At 53.5% G+C, this 23,656-nt stretch overlaps 2 protein-coding genes across 2 annotated transcripts in view; both read left to right on the top strand.

Moving 5' to 3' along the window:
• Positions 1 to 9,930, top strand: part of LOC131213462 (low-density lipoprotein receptor-related protein 4) — a 13,733-nt gene extending 3,803 nt beyond the window's left edge. The window contains 6 exon segments of the mRNA XM_058207503.1: positions 82 to 2,307; positions 2,368 to 2,664; positions 6,408 to 7,088; positions 7,164 to 8,253; positions 8,345 to 8,532; positions 9,796 to 9,930. Of these exon segments, the coding sequence (XP_058063486.1) occupies positions 82 to 2,307; positions 2,368 to 2,664; positions 6,408 to 7,088; positions 7,164 to 8,253; positions 8,345 to 8,532; positions 9,796 to 9,930 (4,617 nt within the window).
• An 8,198-nt stretch (positions 9,931 to 18,128) lies between these two features.
• LOC131213461 (uncharacterized) lies at positions 18,129 to 23,284 on the top strand. The gene is made up of 4 exons (XM_058207502.1): positions 18,129 to 18,771; positions 21,676 to 21,975; positions 22,059 to 22,519; positions 22,672 to 23,284. Exons 1-4 carry the CDS (start codon positions 18,148 to 18,150, stop codon positions 23,111 to 23,113), a joined length of 1,827 nt encoding a protein of 608 aa, XP_058063485.1. The 5' UTR covers positions 18,129 to 18,147; the 3' UTR covers positions 23,114 to 23,284.
• Positions 23,285 to 23,656: the final 372 nt, after the last annotated feature.

The raw sequence follows: 23,656 nt of genomic DNA, 5'->3' as shown, positions 1-23,656 counted from the left end.
GATTCTAAGTGGACTGAAGATCTGGACTCCCACGTCTCCCCACGGCTGGGTTGATCCAGACCCAGATTCGGGCATTCGGAGTACGGAACGGCGTGGTTCGGTAGTTCGCGCGAGTCCAGCTAATGTTCTACTCCCTTCGTTGCTCCCAGGGTGTGCATCAACCAGAAGCACGTTTGCGACGGGTACGGGGATTGCGCGAACGGCGAGGACGAGCAGCGGTGCCCGATAGCGCACCCGTGCGGGGCCCACGCCCGCTGCGAGCAGCTGTGCGTGACGGCGTACAGCGGGCGGGAGGAGTGCCTGTGCCGGGCGGGCTACCTGCTCCACGGGAACGGCTACAACTGCACCGACATCGACGAGTGTGCGATCGTGGCGAGCCCGGTCTGCTCGCAGCAGTGCACGAACGTGGCCGGCAGCTTCCGGTGCTCGTGCCAGCCCGGCTACGTGCTGCGGCCGGACCAGCGGACGTGCAAGGCGATCGGGGGCTCGGTGAAGCTGCTGATGGCGAACCGGGCCGACATCCGGCAGGTGTCGCTGAGCGGCGGCAGCAACCAGTACACCTCGATCGCCAAGGGGCTGCCGAACGCGATCGCCCTCGACTACCACTACCGGCGGGACCTGCTGTTCTGGACGGACGTGTCGATCGACGTGATCAAGCGCTCGCACCTGAACGGCAGCGGCGTCCGTGACGTCATCAAGTGGGGCCTCGAATCGCCCGGCGGCCTCGCCGTCGACTGGGTGCACGATCTGCTGTTCTGGACCGACTCGGGTACGCGCCGCGTCGAGGTGGCGACGCTCGACGGGCAGATGCGGGCCGTGATCGCGGCGAACGAGCTGGACAAGCCGCGGGCCATCGCGGTACACCCGGGCCGGGCGGCCGTGTTCTGGACCGACTGGGGCACTAGCCCGCGCATCGAGAAGGCGTACATGGACGGGTCCGAGCGGCAGACGCTCATCGCGGAGGCCATCTTCTGGCCGAACGGGCTCGCGATCGACTACACCAGCGACCGGATCTACTGGGCGGACGCGAAGCACGTCATCGAGAGCGCCAACTTTGACGGGAAGGCGCGCCGCAAGATCCTCAGCAACAACCTGCCGCACCCGTTCGCGCTCGCCCTGTTCGAGGACTCGATGTACTGGACCGACTGGCACACGAAGACGATCTCGAGCGCGAGCAAGGTGAACGGGCGCGGCTTCCGCGTCGTCCACGAAGGTCTCCACTTCCCGATGGGCATCCAGAGCTACCATCCGTCCCGTCAGCCCGACTACCCCAACCGCTGCCCGGTGGACCCGGCCGGCGGCGGCGGCGGTCGGCGCGGAGGCTGCTCGCACCTGTGTCTGCCGACGCGGGCCCATCGCCGGTGCGCCTGTCCGATTGGGCTGACGCTGCGCTCGGACCAGCGCACCTGCTCGACCGTGCCAGACAAGCTACTGCTGATCGTGCGCAAGAAGGATGTGCGGGTGCGCCAGCTGGACGCAGCGAACCCGGTCGACATGGTGTTGCCGCTCGATGGCATCAAGTCGACGGTCGCGGTCGACTGGTGCGCCCGGACCAACGCCATCTACTGGACGGACGTGGGCAAGAGCCTGATCAGCCGGGCGTTCATCAATGGCAGCGGCCAGGAACCGATCGTCCGCTCGAACCTCATCTCGCCCGCCGGTCTCGCGCTCGACTGGATCACGCAGAAGATCTACTGGACCGACCCGGGCACGAACCGGATCGAGGCGGCCACCACCGACGGCCGCCAGAGGGCGCTGCTGGTGTGGGAGCGGCTGGACAAGCCGCGCGACATCGTCGTCCAGCCGGCCGAGGGCTACATGTTCTGGTCCGACTGGGGCTCCAACCCGCTGATCGAGCGGGCCGCCATGGACGGGGGGGCGCGCTTCACGCTCGTCTCCGAGAACCTGCAGTGGCCGAACGGGCTCGCGCTGGACGTGGACAAGCAGCGGCTGTACTTCCTCGACGGGGGCACCAAGTCGCTCGAGTACGTCAATTACGACGGCACCGGCCGCAACCGGCTGATCCAGGAGGGCCTGCGCCACCCGTTCGGGCTGGACGTGTACGAGCGGCGCGTCTACTGGACCGACTGGGACACGCACAGCATCCAGGTGGCCAACATGTACACCGGCGCCGACCGGCACACGATCCTCGCCAACAACAGCGACCTGATGGACATCCGGGTGTTCCACCGGAATCGGCGCGAGTCGCGCAACCCGTGCGCCCACAAGAACGGGGGCTGCTCGTACCTGTGTCTGCTGAAACCGACCAGCTACAGCTGCGCCTGCCCCATCGGCATTCAGCTCCAGGTACCTCGTAGATCCCGTTCTTCTAGTTCGTTTTGAACTTCGCTTTCTCTCTCTTGCTAGGATAATGGCAAAACGTGCAAGAGTGGACCGGCGAACTATCTGATCTTCGCGCACCGCACCGAGATCCGGCAGGTGTCGCTGGACAGTGACTACCAGATCGACGTGGTGCTGCCGCTGCCGCCGATCTCGAACGCCGTCACGCTCGACGTGGACCGGGCGACCGGTGAGGTCTACTGGGCCGACACGATCGAGGACGTGATCATGCGCTCCACGCCCGACGGCATGCGCATCAAGCAGATCTATAGCGAGAGCATGACCAGCGTCGATGGGCTCGTGCTGGACTCGATCGGCCGCAAGGTAGGTCTTGACGGGCGATTACGCGATTCGCGGCTAGTTCCCCCCAACAGTCTCCATGTGGTCCAGGTCTAGACATTCTTTGGTCTGGTCTGGACTTCACGCTGGAGCGAGACGCCTGGCGTGGAGAACTCACGGACCTAGACCTAGACAGTAAGGGTGACGTACTGAGGGCCCGAAGTCGTCCCGAGCTACTTCTGGTAATCCAGTCTATCTCGGATCCAGTCTAAACTATAGACCGTTTCATTATGTCTAAGCACGATTTTGAATGAACGCCAAAAACTCAAATTTGAAGTAAACTCAACGTTTTTCAGTTTTTTACTCTCTGTTATCTTTCTTTATCTTTATCTTGTATACTTGTAAAGAAATTATCGGTTGTTACAGTTCTTCCTTTCATGGTATACGGCTCAAGAAGTTTCATTACCACCAATTCGCGTTAGGGGCGTTGAGGCATTTCGAGCCTCTTCTTTTCATAAATATGGAAAACCATACCAAATCACGGTAATATAAGCTCCCGGTTTGAAGCAGTTTTGACTATTTTCAACATTTTTTTGTCAAACTGTTCAAACTAAAGCGAATTCGTCTGTTTGCAAATGTTGACTCCTCTGATTTTTATTGTCGAAGGGAATGTACTGTAGGATCTCGGTAAAATCACGTCGACTCACAGTGCTGGAAAAAAGGATGGTGCCCATTTTTTGCTCCACAAATATTGAAGTCTCCAAGTATTTCCTTCGTATGCTCCACGTGCGTACAATATTGCAAGAAATGCCTTCAATGTTGCTTGCGAAATTGTCCAATTTTACCTCAAAACTTTAGAGGCTTCTAACCTATTGACGATCATGGGTACATCAATTGGGATGTCGGCGCGAGGAGAAGGGATAGGGGTGCGGTAAACAATTTTGTTGTTGCACACACCAACGGGCTGGAGTGCCCAAGCTACGATTCAGAGATCAATAGATCACACTCTGAACAAAATTTGCCGTTTTGGCCAAAATTTCTTCATGGAAACAAGGACCAGGCATTTCGACTGGTATGGTATAAATCTCAAAAAAAAAACTACTAAAACACTACTTTACTAACGTATATAAAAAAATATTTATTTATAAAATGTATTCTTTACTTAGAGCTATTAAAAGTCATGACATCATTTCGGGGGAAAAAAATTATATGTACTGGAAATTTGCATTTCAAACTGCCCGACCAGTCAAAATGACTGGTGTGGTATATCTAGTGTTAAACAGTACGTGTTTACAAAATTACATTCCCGTTAACCGTATGCCAATGATCGAACTTTTGAACGAACATTACGCATTAGCTTTTTTACAAATCGTTTTCTGATCATTTTGGGCACTTTCTTCCAATCTTTGGCGAATATTTCAATGGGGTTTGGTTGGCTTTACATGTTTTCTCAAGTATGCCTTGGCAAGTTTCGCCCAAAAAGTTTCGATCGGTCTTGCCTGTGGACAATTCGACGGATTCATCTCCTTCGGAACGAACTGGACCCCGTTGGATTGGAACCAGGCTACCGTATTCTTGGAGGTAATGCATGGATGCCAAATCCTGCCGAAACAGTATCGGGCCTTTATGTTTTCGGATCATAGACAGTAGGTGTCGATTCAGACATTCGCGGATGTAAATATCGGATTTCATCATCTCCGTTGTTACGAACGGTTCGGAATGCATGTCACACTCGCAAATGGCTTGCAAAACCATTGCCTTTCTTCCGTTTTTTTTCAGTAAAAAGCGGATGTATCTGCATCGTCAGCGTTCTGGCGATCCAGAACAGTGTAATACTGAAGACCCGGAAGAGTTTTGTAGTCAAATTTGCAATCCATCGTTTCAGTTTCATCGTCCACGATGACGCAAACTCGTTTGTAACGGATGGCGCTTCTTTTGCACTCCGTTTCGGTTTTAAAGGCTTCTTTTATGTTTTCAGACCTAATTTTATTTTGGAACTATGGACTCACAGTTGATCCCATATTTTTAGTCACACCTCGGACGGAGCCACTTTTTTTTTGCTGGCGTAAACACACATGACTTTTTGGTCCAAAATGGTATCCACCTTACTCGCTTCCCACCCAGATTTAATTTTATCCTGAAAGCTGCTTTTTTCTGCGAATTTCCCTATTGGGTTTCGAACCGCTCCAATGCTCATTTTTCCCTGTTTTGTCAACTGACTCAGTGAAATGTTGGAAAAATGCTGGAAATCTGTGGCTATGATACACCATTTTTTAAGTTAAAGTGTATACTAAACGAAGCTGTCGAAATTGACCCATTAAACGGCACTTTTGAGAAGGTAGTGATCTGTCAAAATTTATTTTATTTTCTTTATTTATTTATTTAGAGAAAAACAGTCAACGGGCAACTTAGCCTAATTGACAAAAATAATTTAACCTAGAACTTAGACTAAAACTAAACAAGCAGACGATCGAAACGCAAAACGAAACAGGTAACCGATATAAAAGGAAGACACAGGCGACAGTAACGAGGACGAAACATTTACCATGAAGACATGAAAGCAAAAACATCACGACACCGATCAAAGGACATATTAAAGTCAAGTAACGACGAGAAGTTATTATACGTGCGACATAGAGAAAGCAATGGGTCATTATGCCCGGCGAGGGATGACCGCGCATCGATTCTAAGTTCAAGGTTTGGGTCGACGTCTCAAACAACGGGCTGGAGCAGAAAAATGTAGACGAGACAGGAGTGTTGGCGAGTCAATACGTGAGGTCAAAATCTTTAACGCGAAGCACAGCCTGAGCTGACCGTCTACGGTGCTCGAGTGAACGTAGCCCAAGAAGAAGGCAGCGCGTTTTATATGGTGGAAGTTGATCCGCAGCATACCAACCAAGTCTACGGACAGCGATCCTTGTAAACTTGCGCTGTATGGCCTCGATACGATCAACCCAGCACTGATAGTGCGGATGCCAAACAACACAAGCATACTCAAGGATCGGTCGAACGAGAGCACAATACAAAGCTTTAAGACACATGACGTCACGAAACTCAGAAGACATACGAATTACAAAACCTAGCATTCTATACGCACGCTTGATTATGTCCTCGAAGTGCAAGTTAAGCTTAAGCGTAGCGTCCAGAGTGTTACACCCAAGTCATGGATACAAGGATACACCCAAGACGAAGAAAGAACAGGTGTCTTTTTCTTAGAGAAAGTTAGGACATTGGACACTTATCTACATTCAGAGACATGTTGTTACAATCACACCAATGAACGAAGCATTCGAGTAAGTGATTGCAAATAAACACAATCAGACGGGTTACAGACAGGTAAGAACAATTTCAAATCATCAGTTAGGTCGTTGATGAACAGCACAAACAAAAGCGGACCCAAATTGCTTCCTTGGGGAACGCCTGAAACATAAACGGTAAAGACAGAGGACAAGGTCTGATCAACCCTACACGATTAGACAGATAAGCCACAATCCAACTCACAAGCAACGGACAGACACCCAATTTGGCCAGCTTGACGGACAATAACAGATGAGACAGACTCTGTCAAATGCAGCCTTGAAGTCAGTATAGATTGTAGCAACCTGCAGACCTTTGGTCAAAATCGTGCTTAGACATAAGGGAACGGTGCCTATAGGTGCCTTCTCTTTGGCTGGTCTACGTCTGCCATACGTCATCATGTCCGCAACTCTAGACCGGGGCCTGCCGCCAGAATAACTGAACGCTCCCATTCTGCTCCCTTTCTGCTCCCATTCTGCTCTCCTGGACAGCTGTACTGGACCGATGCGGGCCGGAAGGTGCTGGAGGTGAGCGACCTGGACGGGGATGGGTCGCGGTCTGCGCTGGTGTGGCGGGACCTGGAGCAACCGCGCGGAATCGCGCTCGACTACGACTCGGGGCTGCTGTTTTGGTCGGACTGGGGCGCCGACCCGCGCATCGAGCGGGCCGACATGGACGGGGAGAACCGGCGGCCGCTCATCACCGAGGGGCTCGGCTGGCCGAACGGGCTGGCGGTGGACCGGGCCGAGCGGCGCATCTACTGGGCGGACGCGCAGATGAAGACGATCGAGTCGGCCGGGCTCGGCGGGACGCAGCGCACGCGGCTGGTGGAGAACCTGCCGCACCCGTACGCGCTCGCCGTCACCGCGCGGGCCATCTACTGGACCGACTGGATCACGAAGGCGCTCCACACGGTCCCGAAGCAGCCCCAGGGAAATGGCGCCTCCGCCTCCGCAGTGCACATCCGCAACGTGACGCACGGGCTCGAGGGCCTGATGGACGTGAAGGTGGTGCAGGAGGACGACGGCTACCAGCTGGAGAACGTGTGCGGGAAGGCGAACGGGGGCTGCTCGCACCTGTGCCTGCGCAACCCGACCGGCTACAGCTGCAAGTGCCCGACCGGGCTGACGATGCGCGAGGGCAGCACCAGCGACTGCAAGACCCTGCCGGACGTAAGTATTCCGTCACGAGGGTAGTAGTTGAAGAGGAGGAGGAGGAGTAGCTGACCACGGTTCTGGGCGTTCCAGGAGTTTCTGCTGATTGCGCTACGGTCGGGCATCGGGCGCATCTCGCTCGACACGCCGGACCTGTTCGACGTGGTCCTGCCGATCGAGGGCGTGCACGGGGCGGTCGTGCTCGACTACCACTACGACACGCTGCAGGTGTACTACGCGGACGTGAACGTGGACGCGATCCGGCGCGTCAGCCTGCAGAACGTCTCGGACACGCAGGTGGTGGTGGCGCGCGGCCTCAACACGCCGAACGGGCTGGCGGTCGACTGGCTGGCGGACAACCTGTACTGGACGGACACGGCGCTCAAGCGGATCGAGGTGGCCCGGCTGGACGGCTCGTGTCGGAAGGCGATCCTCAGCGACCGGCTGGACGACCCGCGCTCGCTCATCCTCTACCCGAAGCGGGGCTTCCTGTTCTGGGCCGACTGGGGCGCCACGCCCAAGATCGAGCGCGCCTACATGGACGGGAGCGGGCGGCGCAGCGTGGTCGACTTCGAGCTCGGCTTCCCGACCGGGCTCGCCATCGACTTCGACGCCAAGCGCCTGTACTGGGCCGACGCGCTCCAGGACCGGATCGAGCGCTGCGACTTCGACGGCCGGCGCCGGGCGCCGGTGGTGGCGCACGCGACGCACCCGTTCGGCTTCACGCTGACCGCGACGCACCTGTACTGGACCGACTGGTACAACAAGTCGGTGCTGCGCGCGCCCAAGGACAGCGCGGCCAGCGTGGAGGTGGCGCGCTTCAACCTGCGCGGCGCGCTCGAGGTCCGCTCGGTGTCCGGCGCCCGCCAGCCGCACGACTGGAACCCGTGCCGGCGTGACAACGGCGGCTGCAGCCACCTCTGTCTGTACGCCGAGACGCGCTACGTGTGCGGCTGCCCGGACGCGCCGGACCCGGCCGGCCGGCCCTGCCACCTCGAGCCGACGTTCGTCGTGCCGATCCGGCCGAACGACGAGCTGCTGCTGGCGCACCAGGACCACAACCGGCCGATCAAGTCGAACGGCTCGACCGTGCTCAGCACCAGCAAGATGCACGCCCAGCTCGTCATCATCGCGACCGCCATCCTGGCCGGGCTGCTCATCATCGTCATCATCACGATCCTAGGTAAGCGCGTCTCGACATCCTCAGATCTGATCTGACACTGACCTCCGACCTCCGATATCCTCCTCCTGACCCGTACCCGTACCCGTTCCAGTGTTGATCGTCAATTCGAAGCGCAAGCAGACGAAGAAGAGCGCACGGACCGCGAACGATGTGCTCACGTTCACCAACCCCAACTACAACGGCATCGACGGCCTGTACCAGGTGGGCGATACCGCGTCCAGCGCCGCCGCCTCCCAGCGCAACACCATCTGGAAGCGGCTCAAGTACGACCGGGCGCAGGTGAGAAACCACCACGTGTAAGGACAGGGGCGCCGGGCAGGGTTTGGGCCAGGCTTTAGGCTTCCCCACTCTTGTTTGGGGTCTGTGTCCAAACTCCTAACCCGGTGGGCCACAGTATGAGAAAGTTGGAAAAAATGTATGTGGCAGGCCAAGAAACTATTAATCTTTTGCTAGAGTTCCGTGAGTTACTTTGAGTTGCTTTTGAGCGCCTTTTGTTTACCGGTTATTTTCTCGTTTCGGGGGTATTTTTTTCAATTTGACAGTTTATGGCAAATTTCGGCATGTTTTTTTATGCCTTCCAAAAATATGGCTAGTTTTTCGACAGCGGATCAAATTTTGACATAAATGGCCATAGAAGGAGAAGGAAAGGAAACCGAAAAATTAAAGCATAAACAAACGAACTGTCACTTCACTCACTGGCGCTCACGGGAATTTTTCGCGCAAAAGCTTCTAGTGTGAACGCTAGCATATCAAAAAACCTGTAGAGAGAAAACTCATACTGTGGTCGAGGCGTAAGGTGGTAGGTTGCCCCTTATAAGATATAGAGCCGCACAAGTTGGACCTGGCGACACTAGGACTAGGTGGACTTGGTCTTGGGCCTTTTCTTTTTTGGTGGAAGCATCAGATCATTGTGTTACGCCCGGTCTACACGCTACGATAGCGATGCGATATCTGCGTAAGTGACGTCTCCGGAGACGTCATTAATGTCACTGACGCAGATCTACAAATCCTGAACAAACGAGCATCAATTTGTGAACAAATTGCAAACAAGTGTCAGTTTGTCGGTTGGACATGTTGATGTTTTGTTTTGGCCTCTTAATTATATTTTGGACGCTTCGTCAACGTTCGGGAAAGTGTTTTTAATTGAATTTATAAAAATTTACGAAAGTCTGCCATGTCTTTGGCAACTAAAAAATAAAAAATATAGTGATCGCAATAAAAAGACGGAGGCATACGATGCCATTTAAAAGCCATTTCCTCGACACTGTAACCTCTTCGCACGTTCTTTTCTCGCTTTTTAATCGAAAAGGACAACATGTCCAACCGACAAACTGACACTTGTTTGCAATTTGTTCACAAATTGATGCTCGTTTGTTCAGGATTTGTAGATCTGCGTCAGTGACATTAAGGACGTCTCCGGAGACGTCACTTACACCGATTATCGCATCGTTATCGTAGCGTGTAGACCGGGCTTTAGACCTCTGTGGGGGTACTTTCTGGCAGTGGTTCTGAGGTCCGTTCGTACCATTCCTTCCAACACAGGAGCGAGTGTACGAGGAGAAGTACCTGGGCATGCAGCACGGTACCGGAGGAGGAGGCGGCAGCTTTTTGGCGACTGGCGGCACGGCGCCCTCCACCACCGTGATGACACCCGGCTCGGCGGTCCTTCCCGTCTAGGCACCGGCACCGAGCAACTACTACTGGCAGCTATTCCGATGACGTCATGGCGTTACTCACTATCTACAAGAGAACCAGCAGAGAAGAAGAAGCACGACGACGACGACGGCGGCGGTAACGGCGGAGGATACTTGACGAGGGTGCTCTACATTGTTCTGTTTTGTTGTTGTTGTTTCTACCATCATGACGTCGCCCCCCACCAGCACAGCCATCACTACGCCGCACGGCTGAGGTGATGGCGAGCAAGGCGGGCAGACAGCAGACAGAGGAAGCGAGATACTAGCGTGTAGGCCGTATGACGGCGATCCCGGTCGTCCCAGGAAGCAGAGCTATATAGAGGGCGGCCGCGTTGCACACCTCACCACACCTCACCAGGTCACCACACCATAGCTTAGTAGTGCGCAATGTGCGCGAGGTGGGTGCGCGTGGGGTTCCGTGTATGTGGGTCGGTTCTGGAAAGAAAGGACTGGTGTGTGAGAGGTCCTGGTGAGACGCATCAAGAGAGCCTCCCTTCCACTAACTTTAACCCCGACTAAATAGAAACCAAAAAAGAGAAAACGAAAAAAAAAAAAAAAGAAACCTGGAGGCTGTGCTGGGGGCACCTAGAGGTGCCTCCGATGTGAGAGCGAGCGTCGTGGGGTCCTGAGAGAGACGGGGTGGGGGGCTCGTGTGTTAAAGTACGTGTGACTATGTGGCCGGGCGGGGAGGGTGCTATGAACTAGAGTTTTAATGGAGAAGCGCGTACGGTTGTTATCGTTTTTACGTCCCTCCTTCTCCGCCACCTCCTCCTCTGTGTTGTGGGAACTTCAGAAGATAGAATCGAACCGCCCCGCACTTCCCCCAGAACGAGAGACCCTGGTGAACCCAGAATTGCGGCGAGTCCTCTCGGCGTCTTCCATAGAAAGGTTGGGTGAGGTGTTGATGGGTGAGCAAAAGGGGTTGAGCGTAGGGGCCGGGAGGGGGGTGGGGAAATAGAATTGGGGAGGACGAAGCAGTTGGGACTGTTGGGGACTTGGGCTCAGAGGTTGTGTGCTAACTAGCTATATGAAGGTGAACCATACCAGAGTCGCCGATCGACGGACCAGAGTTTTCAACGCCCATGGAACAATCATGCAAGGGTACGGCTCTACGTTGTCGATTTACTGGACCACCACGACCATTGCGGACTCGGAAGTTGATGTCTCCATCCATTTGGTCCGGGAGATCCGGGCTTGTGTAGCTCCAGATCTTACCGGTGAGAAACCTCCGCCAACTCAGACATGGGATCATTGAAGTTTTAGGCGTGAGTGACTTATTGGGAGTCCTGCGTTTGACTTTGTAAAATGCAATCCATCAAACCGGTGTCCTGCTCCACAGTCGAGGCCCCTATAGAGCTTCTCAGAAGTGAAAATCGCCCAAAAGGCAGCTACAGCTACAGACCTTGGGCCGCCCGTGGCAACGCCACCGCTCGTCTCACGGTCGGTCTTCCGTCGGCTCAGGAGGGCGTACCGGTAATGGCGGCCGGTGTCTGCGGTGCCACGGGGCAGCGCGACGTGCAAAGGACCCCCCCAACAACGGTGGGTGACCGCCAGCAGCAGGTGATACGTTTGGCGAACCTCGACCTCGTAGATTATTGTTTTTACTTTTTATTACACACTAAGTTTGACACTATTTACGATACAAAGTGTATCCAAATATACAATGTACACTAAGCTCAAAGGAACCTAAGTTCAGGACCTTTGTCTTAGAGGCAGACAACTATTGCAGAGTCAGCAAAAAAACCCATCCCAAAAATCCCGTTCACTCGAGAGATTCGAAATTCGAACCCCACAACAAACGAGACGGATGTAGGCGCTGAACGGCTCAATGTATGTGTAATTAAAAAAAACAACAACAACAACTCAACGATGACGCGAGTTGGCATTGCCTGGAGTGTCCTGACACCCAGTGGTAAGCTGTGGCTATTGAAGGCTTGATTGCTGTTGTTGTTGTTGTTATGTTCGTGTGTGTGTGTGTATGTGTGTGTGGTGTGTTTGTAAATACGAACCCCCAAATATCCCCTCCCCCAACCCACACCCATGGACGCACCCGGGACCCCGATTCGTATGCCCCGGATGGTCGTCGTGTCGTTGCTTGTTGTTGTTGTTTTTGGTGGTGGTGGTGGTGGTGGCTTGGTGGCTTCCTAGTAGGAGCAGGGTTCGGAGCAACTCCGAATGACGAGCTGATGACGTTGGGCCGATCTTGGGGGCTCACTAGGCACCGGGGTTTGGGGTGACGGACTCTGGCTGTTGGACGACTCTCGGAGCTCTGGCGCTGGAGGGAAGCAAAGAAAGGGAGCTAATTGAACATTTTTTATAAAAATGATCCCCAATCCCGAGGGCGCAACCGTAGATAGGCAGGCAGGCAGGCAGGAGGGGTCCAGTAGCAGCCACAGTCGCAGCAGCCGCAGTGAGGGCCAACGTACGTCGCCAACCACTCTGCGTTGGGGCTCTATGTTGGGTGGTGGGCAGACCATCGTCATGGGCTCTCGCTGGCTGGCTGACTGGCTGGCTGACAGGCTGGTTGTAGGGTTCCGTGAGGGATGATGCGAGGGCGGAGGGAGGTGGTTCGAATTTTCGCCCGTGCCCCGCGTTGTTGTTGCTGCACGCTCCACGTCTTGTCTCTCCGGGAAGCTGGCACAATGGAGGGGGGTAGTGTGGAGGAGGAGGGGGCGAGTGGGGTTTAAATTCGGGCCCGCGGGGAGGGGGAGGGCGGGGGCGGCAGAGAAGGTTTATTCGATCGCATTACAGAAATGCGCGTTTTAGTGCAACATTAATATATACATATATATACATACACACAGATACATACATATATATATATACACATAAATATATATATATACATACATGTGTACATGCATGTATGTATATATATATATATCTCTCTCTCTAATACAATACTACTAATATAGTACTCCGTGGACGGGCGGTGGTTGGTTGCTGTTGGCGACAGCGGAAAGCCGCCAGCTCAATGGTCCCCAATCCACGACCCGGGATGGCGGGGAATAGACCAGCCATCCAGTTTTACTACCAACCAATAGCCAACCCCCACGCCAACTCCTGGAAAACCCTACTACTATAAAGAGTACGGAGCAGGAGCAGACGCGAAGCTCTACTACAGCGGTGGCAGCCACACGCTTTGCCCTAGTTTGTAAGCGAAGTTTGCGAGCATTACTAACTACTAACTCACTAACTAACTATCTAATTGCGCAACTACTACCACTAACTACCACTACTACGGTGTTGAGCAACGGGGTGTTACACGGTAGACAGGGGGAGTGCGGGAGTGAAGGGGGTGGGGAGAGAAAATCTGAATATTTATTTCACACACAGGTTTTTGCGTCACCTTCATGGCCGGAGCGCAGAACGAGAGAGAACGATTTATATATATAAATAGAGAGACAGATACAGAGAGAGAGAGAGAAAAAGAGAGATTTAGAGAGAGTGTGTGTGTGTGTCAACACTCACACAAACACACTTTTGTCGCTTTTGATTTTCTACCATTCGACAATGGTCCAACTTGCTGACCAACAGAAAAGCAAACAAAATAAAGGCAACAGCAAGAACAAAAACAACAACAAGAAAGGTAATAGCAAAGGTGAAAACAGAAAAATGAACCAGAAGAAGAAAGCGACAATGAAGAAGAGTAGCGAAGGAGAGCGAAATCGAGAAAACAATCTGGCCAACAACGGAGACAGAACCTTTGGAACATTTCGTAGAACTACTATATTCATATATGGAAATATATTTGCATACATGCATACATACATATGCATACATATATGTATTTATATTTATGTATAAGGATGTATATGTTAGGTCTCAGGCACCTTCCCGGTGGGCGGCGGGGGTGGGAGGTGGCGGGGGGATGATTTCCATATTCCCCCGTCCGCACGCCCACAGTTGCTGGTCGTGGTTTGGGTGGTTTGTGGAGCGCCTCGCAACGGCTCCAAACCCAACACCCTCTCCCTCTGCCCCCCACCCACACCTTTTTCCACCAACCTCGCCGGCCACGACGACTTACCGCGGGTCACGGGAGGGTGATGGGTGATGGGCGGGGGGGGGGGGGGTGGACAGAATCTTAGTTTGACCCGCGCCATGATGCACGCGCCATTCAGATGATATTTATATTTGTAAAGAAAACTCCCAAATGGATAACAAAAACCATTTGGGGGGAAAAAAAAACTACATAAATAATTGCATTTACTATGGAAAACGAGAGAGAGAGAGAGAGAGAGAGAAAGAGGAAGAAAGAGCGAGAGAAATAAAAGAGAAGGAAAAAGAGAATGAAACAAAAGCCAAACGGAAACCGAAACAAAATCGAAACAAAACAAACAGAGAGACGGAAGGCAAGAAATGAATTAAAATGAAACAAAACGGAAGGTGAAGAAAGAACGAACAAACAAACGAACGAGCGGTGCGAAGCGGAACGGAATTCTAATACACGAAGCAAACACACAACAAAAACAAATCCCCCCAAAAAGGGTGACAAGCGGTGACACGCTGGACCGGGCTGTTATTATTCAAAAATCAATGTAAATTAGGAATTTAAAGATGAACCACTACACGAAGCACACGGTGCCGGGGCGGGGCAGGCAGGCAGTGGGAGTGCGAGCGAACGAACGAATGAATGGAAAAATGCGAACTGGAAACGGATTGCCATGGGGGCGGTGGTCTGTAGATGGTGCGCTTCGAATCCCATCTTTCATGCCGGGGGGGCTAGCGCCGTCTGATGACACACCCGTACACGCGAGTACCAACAACAGACAGCCTCCCCGGGGCTGGTGTGGCCCCGGGGTCCAGCTTCCGGTTCCGGGCGACCGGACACTACTCGCCCTCCAACCGTGCGTGGCCACCCACAAACGGCTGTCGATCGGAAACGAGTGAGAGAACGGGAGAGCAAGAGAGAAAGAAAGAGGGAGAGAGCTGCCGCCATCGTGTTTGTGTGTGTGTATGTCTGTGTCTGTGTGTGTGTTGGAAAGCCGTGGACGGTGGACCGCCTATTTAGGTGACAACGCGGTCAGAACGCAATAGCAATTACGCGCGGGGCTCTGTATTTAAATTAGGGAAGAGGCAACACTACACGCACACAGAAACACACACACACACACACACTCTGCTGAAGGGTGTGCGGGGGGTGTGGTATTGTTGGGCCACGGGTAGAGCAGAGGCAGAGGAGCTCGGATGCTTATTGTGAACTGTGGGGCGAACCGTCACGTGAACGGTGGCGCGGTGAGCAGCGGTGCGCAGCGGTGCGGTAGAGCCAGCAGGGGGACGATACCGGAATAACACATTGCAATGATAAAAGAAAAATCAAGAAAAACTAAATATTAATAAATGGACTTTAAATGTTAAAAAAAAAACCACCACCAAGTGGCGAATCGAATTTGTCTTTCCTCTCTCTGGCGTTCGGTGGGTGGGTTGGTGTGGGGCGCCGGCGTGTAAGGATCTCGGGGTGCGGCCGCGAGTCCCGACAATAGCCCGGTGGAGGAAAGGCCCACATCCCTTCGCACCCAACAGTTCAACAATTCATTGTCCTTGAAGATCGGGTGTCGGGAAGACGATCGACGCCAAGGACGTCCATGAACAGCATCAACACCTGAAATTGTAGGAAAAATACAGGATGTCGTATTGGAAAACCGTAAACGCCTCAACGGGCAGTGTAAGTAATGTTGCGACTAACGTATTGGGTTTCAGAAAGCTGTGCCACTCGCTCGGCAATATTTAAAAATTTTGTTGCGAAAGAATAAAGTGGATTATGTGAATGAAGGATAAACTGGATGATCCTGAGCCAAAACAGGCGGCTGAAAGGTGGTGTGTACCGGGTTCTTCGGCTCCAATTCGCGTTCGTGCCCAGAGGAAGCCAAGAAGCTGTTGGTATTCAACCGAGTGTTTGGCCCCTAGCGACTTCCATCTGTTGCAAGACCCCCAAAAAAATCGTGCATGGAAAGCGTTTGTCATCAAATGATGAGCTGAATAACAGCGCGGTGGAAACGTATTTTGCAGCCCCTTCCAGATTCTCACTTCATGCAGATTCTCGCAGGAAGAATAAAGTGTACGTTTCAGGCAACAAAACTGTGTTTTCTTCTGCGCAACACTTATTGAACAGCCTGGCCTATCTAGCATCAGAAGCATAGGCCAATGTCTCTCGAATTACGATTATTATGTAGGTTGAGTATGAGTTAGGTACTACTACAGACTACCCACACCGCGCTGATTGTGCCGCTGACTAGTTGGCCAGAACCGGAAGTTCTGATGGTTATTCGCATGGTGCCGTTGCGCACTGTGGGGAATTTCTATCGGATAGGCGGGCATATTTGGTTTTAGGAAGAATCTATCGGCATTTTTCTCAACGTTTTCGTGTTTTCTTTACATGTGCTTTCACTGAATTCATTAGCGCCGCGCGAATTTTATGTGTAACACACACCGCTTCAAGTATGATAAATAACAAATTATTATCATTCATCCTCGTATTAGATTGATGATGGTTTACTGTTGTTCGAAATCGTTATTTAAAATCACACAAACGTTTCAAAAAATATATTACTGGCAATGTTTGCTTACGCATTGTTCATCAACTTGGTTCATCGGCGGTTCATCGGCGTTCATCTGGTTCATTATCTACTTTGTTAAATACATGATCAATCGCGGTATCGTGTTTAATGTTTTCCTCCGTGATAAAACCATCTTTACCTACGTCAGGAAAACAAAGTTAATTTTTTTCATTCGCTGCCTATAACCCAAAGGAAATAGAAGTTATTTTAGGGTACTGGCTATGTATTAGCCGGCTGAAAGTGTGTCTTCTAAATGTTCTCTCTGGAAGATCAACTTCTTTCTGCCAGCCAATGGTTTTTGGGATACGCTTCAATTCTTCAGTTACTGCACATGGAAAAGGCACGAAAATTGCACAAGGTAGAATTGTGTTCAAATTCGTATATTCGGAACCAGCTAAATACTTATTACCTGCCAAAGGGTTCGATCTTGTTCGAACAAAACTCCACGACCGGCTTACTCGCGAGAGAGAGAGAGAGTGATGCTGGGTGAGAAAGCGCGTGCGTAAGTTCAACCTGGCACAAGTGGCTTCTCACTGCTCTCACTTCTTCTGGCTGCGTGACAGAGGTGCGAGAGTGAGAGCAGTTGCCAGTGAGCGGCACAGTGAGATGGAGCGACCTGAGACCGCTCTGGGGCCCGCTCTGGGGGCCCACTCTCGCTCTCGCTCACCCGGTTATTCAGTGGTTCAACGTAGCCGCGTACGCACGCGGCTTTTGGCTTCTTTCCAATCCTCCGTAGTGTCCGCATTGACGAGCGCGCGTTCTCCATCCTGTGACACACCAACGATCCGACGATCGGACGATCCGAGCGACCCGGGGACCAAGCACGGTTCCAGCGCAGCCGCGAACATCGGTGGCCCCGGTTTTCCGGGGTGCAAAGGAGAGTGTATAGCGAAGGTCGTTAGCCTCCGCTTTAGGTTTCGGTTTCGGTTTCGGTTTTCCTGCCGGCGATCGAGATGGCGTGAGAGTGCGAGGTTCCTCTTCCGGTGGCGCTTGACCTTTGCCAGAGGCCCCTTGCCGGCGCTTTGTTCGTGTCCGAAAACTGTTCCATCCCGGATTACGGAGCGTCGGTTTCCGTGTGTGCGAGTGTGTGTTTGTGGTTGGTCGTTGGATGCTAATCAAGTGGCTCTTCCGCTTTGAAGCCGAAGCCGGTGCCGTTGGAATCCACCAAAAGCGGGCTAAAAGCTGGTCAACGAAAAAAAACAGGAACGAACATTGCTTTTTGCACGAGCCCCCGATCAGTGAGCTTTTTGAGCGTTAGACAGAGAGACATACAGAGAGAGAGAGAGAGAGAGAGAGAGAGAGACTGAGCGTGAGCAAGAGCGCGTGGAATGCGACGGGCACACAAACACAGAAGAACGGTCTGTAACCTTTCGGGACGCTCTCGCTAGAAAGTGCTGCTTTTGTGGCTGCTGAGAGCTTTCCTTTCGCGGCCAAGTGAGTTCCCCGGCGGGCCACAAGCTCCGCGACAAAGATCAGTGATCGGGACGCGCGCGCCGGAACGATGGCAGCTTAAGCTTTCGGGGGCCCGGAACTCACTATCAACCATCAGCGATAGGATCCCAGCGTGCAAGCATCCTTCGTTCGCAGCCATTGGGGAAGCCAGCTGCCGCCATCGCGCCGCCGCCATAGCCACAGCACCGGAGATGGCGCAGGGACCGGGGCAGGGCACCAGCGGCCCGTGCCTGATCGGGCGCCCGGATCGGCCGCTCAGCCTGTACGACAACCTGACGACGGAAGCGTCGGCTGGGACCGGCGAGGCCGGCGGGCAGCGCATCATCCAGTTTCCCGACATCCAGTTCCGATTCGACGACAACATACCGGCCACGCTGCTCACGGCACCACCACCCGATGCCCGTCGCTCCGTCCACAGTACGGCCAAGTCGGACTTTTTCGGGCTCGGCACCCCCGGCTCGGTCCGGGCACCGCCGTCGCCACCGCTGCCGACGGCTCAGCACCACTACAACCGAACGCCGTCCCCGCGGAACCCCGACGTGGAAGACGTTGACCGGGCGGGTACGCCACCGCGGCGCCCGCTAAGCGACACACCGGACCTGCGCATCGGTGCATCGGCCTCGCCCGACTCCAACGCGTCCACCGCCCCGCTGCCCGGTGCACCGAGTCCCGGGGAGACTCCGAGCCACCACCGGGAGGAGGAAACACCACCAACATCACCGCGCTCGAGCTTGCGCCCCAAGTCCACCATCAAAACCATCACCATTCAACTGCCCGACGCCTCGCCGGACACCCGCCACGGTAGCCCCTCCGAGGTATGGACGTCCTCCGCCACCCCCTTCGCTTCACAATTCCAGCGCACCACCCCTTGGGCGCATTGTTTCGGCGAAGGGCGCTTCGCAAACAATGGCACGCCACTCACTCCATTTTCCCTAGCTGGCTGTGGTTTTTCTGGCTTCCGGCTTTCCTTGTGCTGTTCGGTGCGTGCGCGCGTGTGTGTGTCCCGTCCTGACCGGAACACGGAGACACCGACGCAGGAGAATCGCGTTTCCGGAGTCTCCGTTCTCCGGTTACTTCCTCCTGGTTGCTCAGCACGGGACTCGCCTGGGACTCGCTGGTTTGGTGTATGCGAGCAGCAAAGGTGCTGGAGAGGGTTTTGTTTCGGTCCGATTCGACCCAGTGAACAATTTTCGATTTCTCAGTATGGAGGCTTCCACTACTCATCCACTACTCATCCACTACTGGACGGCTGCCTCATATATTTTGTCCCGAAGAGCTTCCATAGTGAAATCGCAGTGATCCGTGGATTGATCTATGAAGTGGGCAGTGGTTTGAATTCTCTCACCGAGCGGCCCCCTGTCTCTCACCTGTGTGTTCTCTCGCTTTTTTCGTTTTCTTTCTCCCATATTCCCCCTAACCAAAATGAAACAGTTCGTATTTGGGCGGTACATTTCGGTATATTTTCTCTCTCTTTTTTGGCATACACTCTTCACTCTGCACTAGCGGTTCACAATTTGGTGCGTAGCTGCCTTCGTTGTAAAACGCATTGCATCGAATCCTTTGCATCCCATCTGGACATCTGATTGGACATCTGAAACGAGCAAAGCGAAAACATTTCAACATTATTTGGTTGTCACTGAATACTGTCCAATAAACTTACCTGGATTATTTCTATCAGGATCACCCGACAGAGAAGCACAAGCACTTGGTACTTTACACTTGGCACTTAGAAAAAACAGAGGCAGAGTTTTCGTCCCGATTCACCAAAACTTAAAGAGAGACTGTCGGACCCTCGGTACTTCGGGAGTTTGCCACGATCTCGCTGTCTCTGTTATTTCTATTCCTTTTTCTTTCTCTCCAACGTTCGTCTTCCACCAGCAAACTCACGGCGATTTCAAACTCACGGGGATTCCTTCCGTTCTTTCCCCGGCAACCAACGAACGCGTCTCATTCTCACTTCGTGCGCTGCGAGATCGCCCTTCCTCGGCCTCGTCGCAGGCAGAGGGGCGTTCGATCTCACTCGTCTCAGCCTTCCTCCGCCGCGTCGCAGGCAGAGGGGCAGCTTCGGGCTCTCAAAATTGTTCACTGGGGAGTGTGGATCCCACAACAACCACCAAAACCAAACCGCGGATCTCGCCGTTCTCACAGCATAAATCGGCCGGTGCGCACCACTCTGTATGCGTCAGTGGGCCTGCGGACGGCTCCACGGCTCTACTATCAGTTTCATAAACTATGCCTCGCGGTATCGGCTTGCACCGCCCTCCCCCCCCCTCCCTCTCACTCTCTATCTCTCGCTCTCTATATCTTGTAGGCAGTTTCGAAAGCATGGGCCAGGGACGCCGGCAATCACCAAGGTCGTTGTTCAATCGAAACAAAACCCCGTTATGTGCGCGGGATCGCTTATCGCACCAGCAGCCAGGTGCCGCGCGCTCTGTGCTGTACTTCCGGTTCTTTCGCTCGCAGCCACCCACACGTACCCACCTCCAGCAGCAGAGTTTTCATTCACGCGCTACCAAACCTGTCCGTGGAACCGGACACAACGCGCGACCAGGCCACACAGCTGGTAGTGTTTATGGCTGCCCGATTATGCTGACGCGCGGATGACGGGTACGTTCTACCAGCCAGGGTCGGTTTCCCGCCCCGCCGCCGCCACCGCCGCCACCGCCGCCACCGCCGCCAGGAGCTGTTGAATGAAACGAAAAGACAAACAATCTTTTCGTTTGGGTTTTCGTAGCGCGTAATGGTGCGGCTAGTGGAGGAAACCAGGCAACCGCTGCACAGAGAGAGGGGGGGGCGGGGTGTGTTTAACGATCGCCCCGCAGCAGTTATTAGCCATGCACGACGATGATCGCAACGCGGCGATAGTCGTCCACGGTAAATGCACATTATGGAGCGCGCGCTGCATTCGCTTCCGCGCGAGCAAAAAGTGTAATGAAACTGACCGACTGCGGAACTGCGGAGTCCGTACACGGGAGTGTGAGCGAGAGAGGCGTCCACCTTGGTCGCGCGCAGCTGGATTGTTTTGGTAAGCCACGGTTTGTGGCGCTTCCAACATGCGCGCGGTGCCACCGGCACATGGCAGGGCTACTGCTGGGTTGGGCATTAACTGCACACTAGGGCGTCCAACGCTACCGCCATTAAAAACGTCAACAAAAGGGTTCATGCTACGTGCTCCCGGGGGAGGGTGTATCGTCGTGTACTGGAATTATATTGCTTCATCGTCATACTGGAATCGTGATGCTTTCGCCGTTCGTTACCGAAAAGGTTTCTGAACGCCCTATTGTGAGCTATTTTTGGACCCCGTTGTTAGTGGTGTCATTCACAGTCAGCGGCACTGTTCTTGTAGGCCCTTTCTTTTCTCCGGCTCGGTTCGCGAATCATCACCGCCGATGGGGCGATGTTTATTCGATATTTATTTATGGTCGGCGCGGCGCCGGATGAGCTGCTCGTAATGCGGCTGGCCCCGTGAGTTGGCCGGTTTTGCTAGCGCGAAAACATTAACCCTTCTTCTACCGCATCCTGCCGAGCCTTTCTCGTCGTTTCCTGTCTACCGAAGTGAATATTTTTGCCAGAGAGCATCAATGGCGTCAGCACTTCCATCCACTGTCGTGGGGCTAAAAAGTACTGCAGTTGCTTGTCGTCGCTGGTGTTCGATTGTTCATGGTGTTCATTCAATATATTCGAATCATTCAACGTTTTCATTCAATACACTCGCGCAGGCTGTTTACATGACGACGACGGTGCCACAAAATTTTACCAAAAATGCCAACACACTGATCGGGCGCCACAAACCGACTCGCAGCAGCCTCCGCCACAGCCGGATGCTGGTGGTGAGCAAGGCATACCCGCAGCGATACCCGCGCGGCAACTCACTCAACCTCCGCCACATCCGCCTCAGCAAGCTGCTGATGGTGCTGCAGATCCTTACCGGGGCACTGCTGAGCTTGATCGGGCTGACGGTGATGGTCTGGTCTCCGTCCACCCTCACCAAGGACAATCCGTACTGGTCCGGTTTGATAGTGAGTTCGACGAAAGCTGCTTGCCTTGTGTCAAAACTCTGTTCAGGTCTCTCATCACCACCCACCGTTCAACTCGTTTCTAGCTGATCCTGTGTGGGACCCTGTTTCGGGTGCTGTTCGAGTTTAAGCGGTCTCGTGGAGGGACGCCAGCCATCAAAGGACACCAAGAGGGGGCGGGGGCGGCTGGGACAATCATGATAGCCCCACGCCCTCCGCAAGCTCGTTGGCGCGAAAATTGCTTCCACGTGCTGCGCGTTAACGGACTCGTCGTGCTGCTGCTAACCATCTTCTTTACGCTCCTCGCCTTCATCTATGCGCTCATCCACGCGACCAACCTGTCCTCGCCGAACCTGCGTTGTGAACCGGAGTTCAGTTTTAACATCAACTCGTCCACCTGCGTATGTACGATAGGATCGGACCCGGTACCCCGAAACAGCAGTCCACCGCCGTCGTCGCCGCCGCCGGTGGGACAATTGAGCGAAGATGAGTCCAGCTCGGTTGTTGATCGCAATTGGGCGGATGGTACGATACGACTCGAGTACCGGTAGGTAATTTTAGAAGTCAGTGTGCGCTGGAAGTCCCAAACACCGCGTGTCCTTTTTGCCGAAGGCAAAGTCTTTCACCTTCCTATCGATCATTGCTGATATTTATTTCTCCTTTTCCGCTACAATCCCTGTGGGTGGCTTCTACTTGCAGTGACTTCAATTGCAGTGAAGTGCTTGGCATCTGGTACTACGTTACTATCGTATCGACAGTCCTGAACAGTATCGGTTGCTTGCTGGCAGCAACCTTCCTAGTCATCTACGGTATCGATTGCATGCGACGGGACGGCGGCGACGACCAGCGTCACACCGTGTCCCGGATAAAGGCGAACGGCAACAATACTTCCGCTGCGGACGGGGTTGCGCCAGCCGTTTGCTTTACGAGCGCCACTACCTCCACGAACGTTACCAATACAATCGACGAACTTCCGAGTAGTCGGCCGCTGCTGATGATGGAAAGTGGAACAGCCACCGGTACCGATGAAGACGCAGTACCGTCGCCCTTGGCCGAGACTAGCGTCCTTACGACTGACGAGGAGCTCGATACGACGGCGCTAACGTCCGCAACTCTTCTCTCACAGTCGTCAATGATGTGAACGTGAGCATTCACCTGCCTACTTCCGAACGAACGGAGACGTTGACGGACAAAATGCATGTGCTTCTACCGCTTCAGATATGTTCAGACGGCAAACATCAAACACGCTTCGACAGTGCAGTGCAGTTAAACGAAAAATTCCGTGATAACCGGCGAAACACATCGCACTGCCGCGCCCGTAATCTCTTTATGCGAAAATTGTAAAAATACATAGCGCGTTCTGAACACTAGTTAGCTGTTAGTGGTAGGCAGCGGATACAGACGACGAGCGGAGCACTGTCCGCGAAAGTTAATTATTGTTCCAAGTCAGTATTACGAAAAGCAAGCCGAATTTTAAAGTTAACGTTTAAGGCTTTTACTAATTCATGCAATCGTGTACGTAATATCTACCCCATCGGATACGTGCAGAAGACAGAGAACTCGCATGGTTTTTGCACTGTAATGTTAAAAACAACAAATATAATCATGTGCTGAAATGAAAACTAACCACTACACTGTATTTATTGTTGACATCGGCGTTTATTTTAATTTTTGACACACCCTT

The sequence above is a fragment of the Anopheles bellator genome, chromosome X, assembly GCF_943735745.2.
Source record: "Anopheles bellator chromosome X, idAnoBellAS_SP24_06.2, whole genome shotgun sequence".
Taxonomy (NCBI): Eukaryota; Metazoa; Arthropoda; class Insecta; order Diptera; family Culicidae; genus Anopheles; species Anopheles bellator.
Note: the sequence above shows the minus strand (reverse complement) of the source record. Positions and strands in the feature narration are given on the sequence as shown.

Bases quoted from the DNA above. Each gene is read 5' to 3' on its own strand.
- LOC131213461 (XM_058207502.1), top strand. From the start codon at position 18,148: ATGGCGCAGGGACCGGGGCAGGGCACCAGCGGCCCGTGCCTGATCGGG. The intron at 21,976-22,058 runs GTGAGTTCGACG...ACTCGTTTCTAG, and splicing joins CGTACTGGTCCGGTTTGATA to CTGATCCTGTGTGGGACCCT. The intron at 22,520-22,671 runs GTAGGTAATTTT...TTCTACTTGCAG, and splicing joins ACGATACGACTCGAGTACCG to TGACTTCAATTGCAGTGAAG.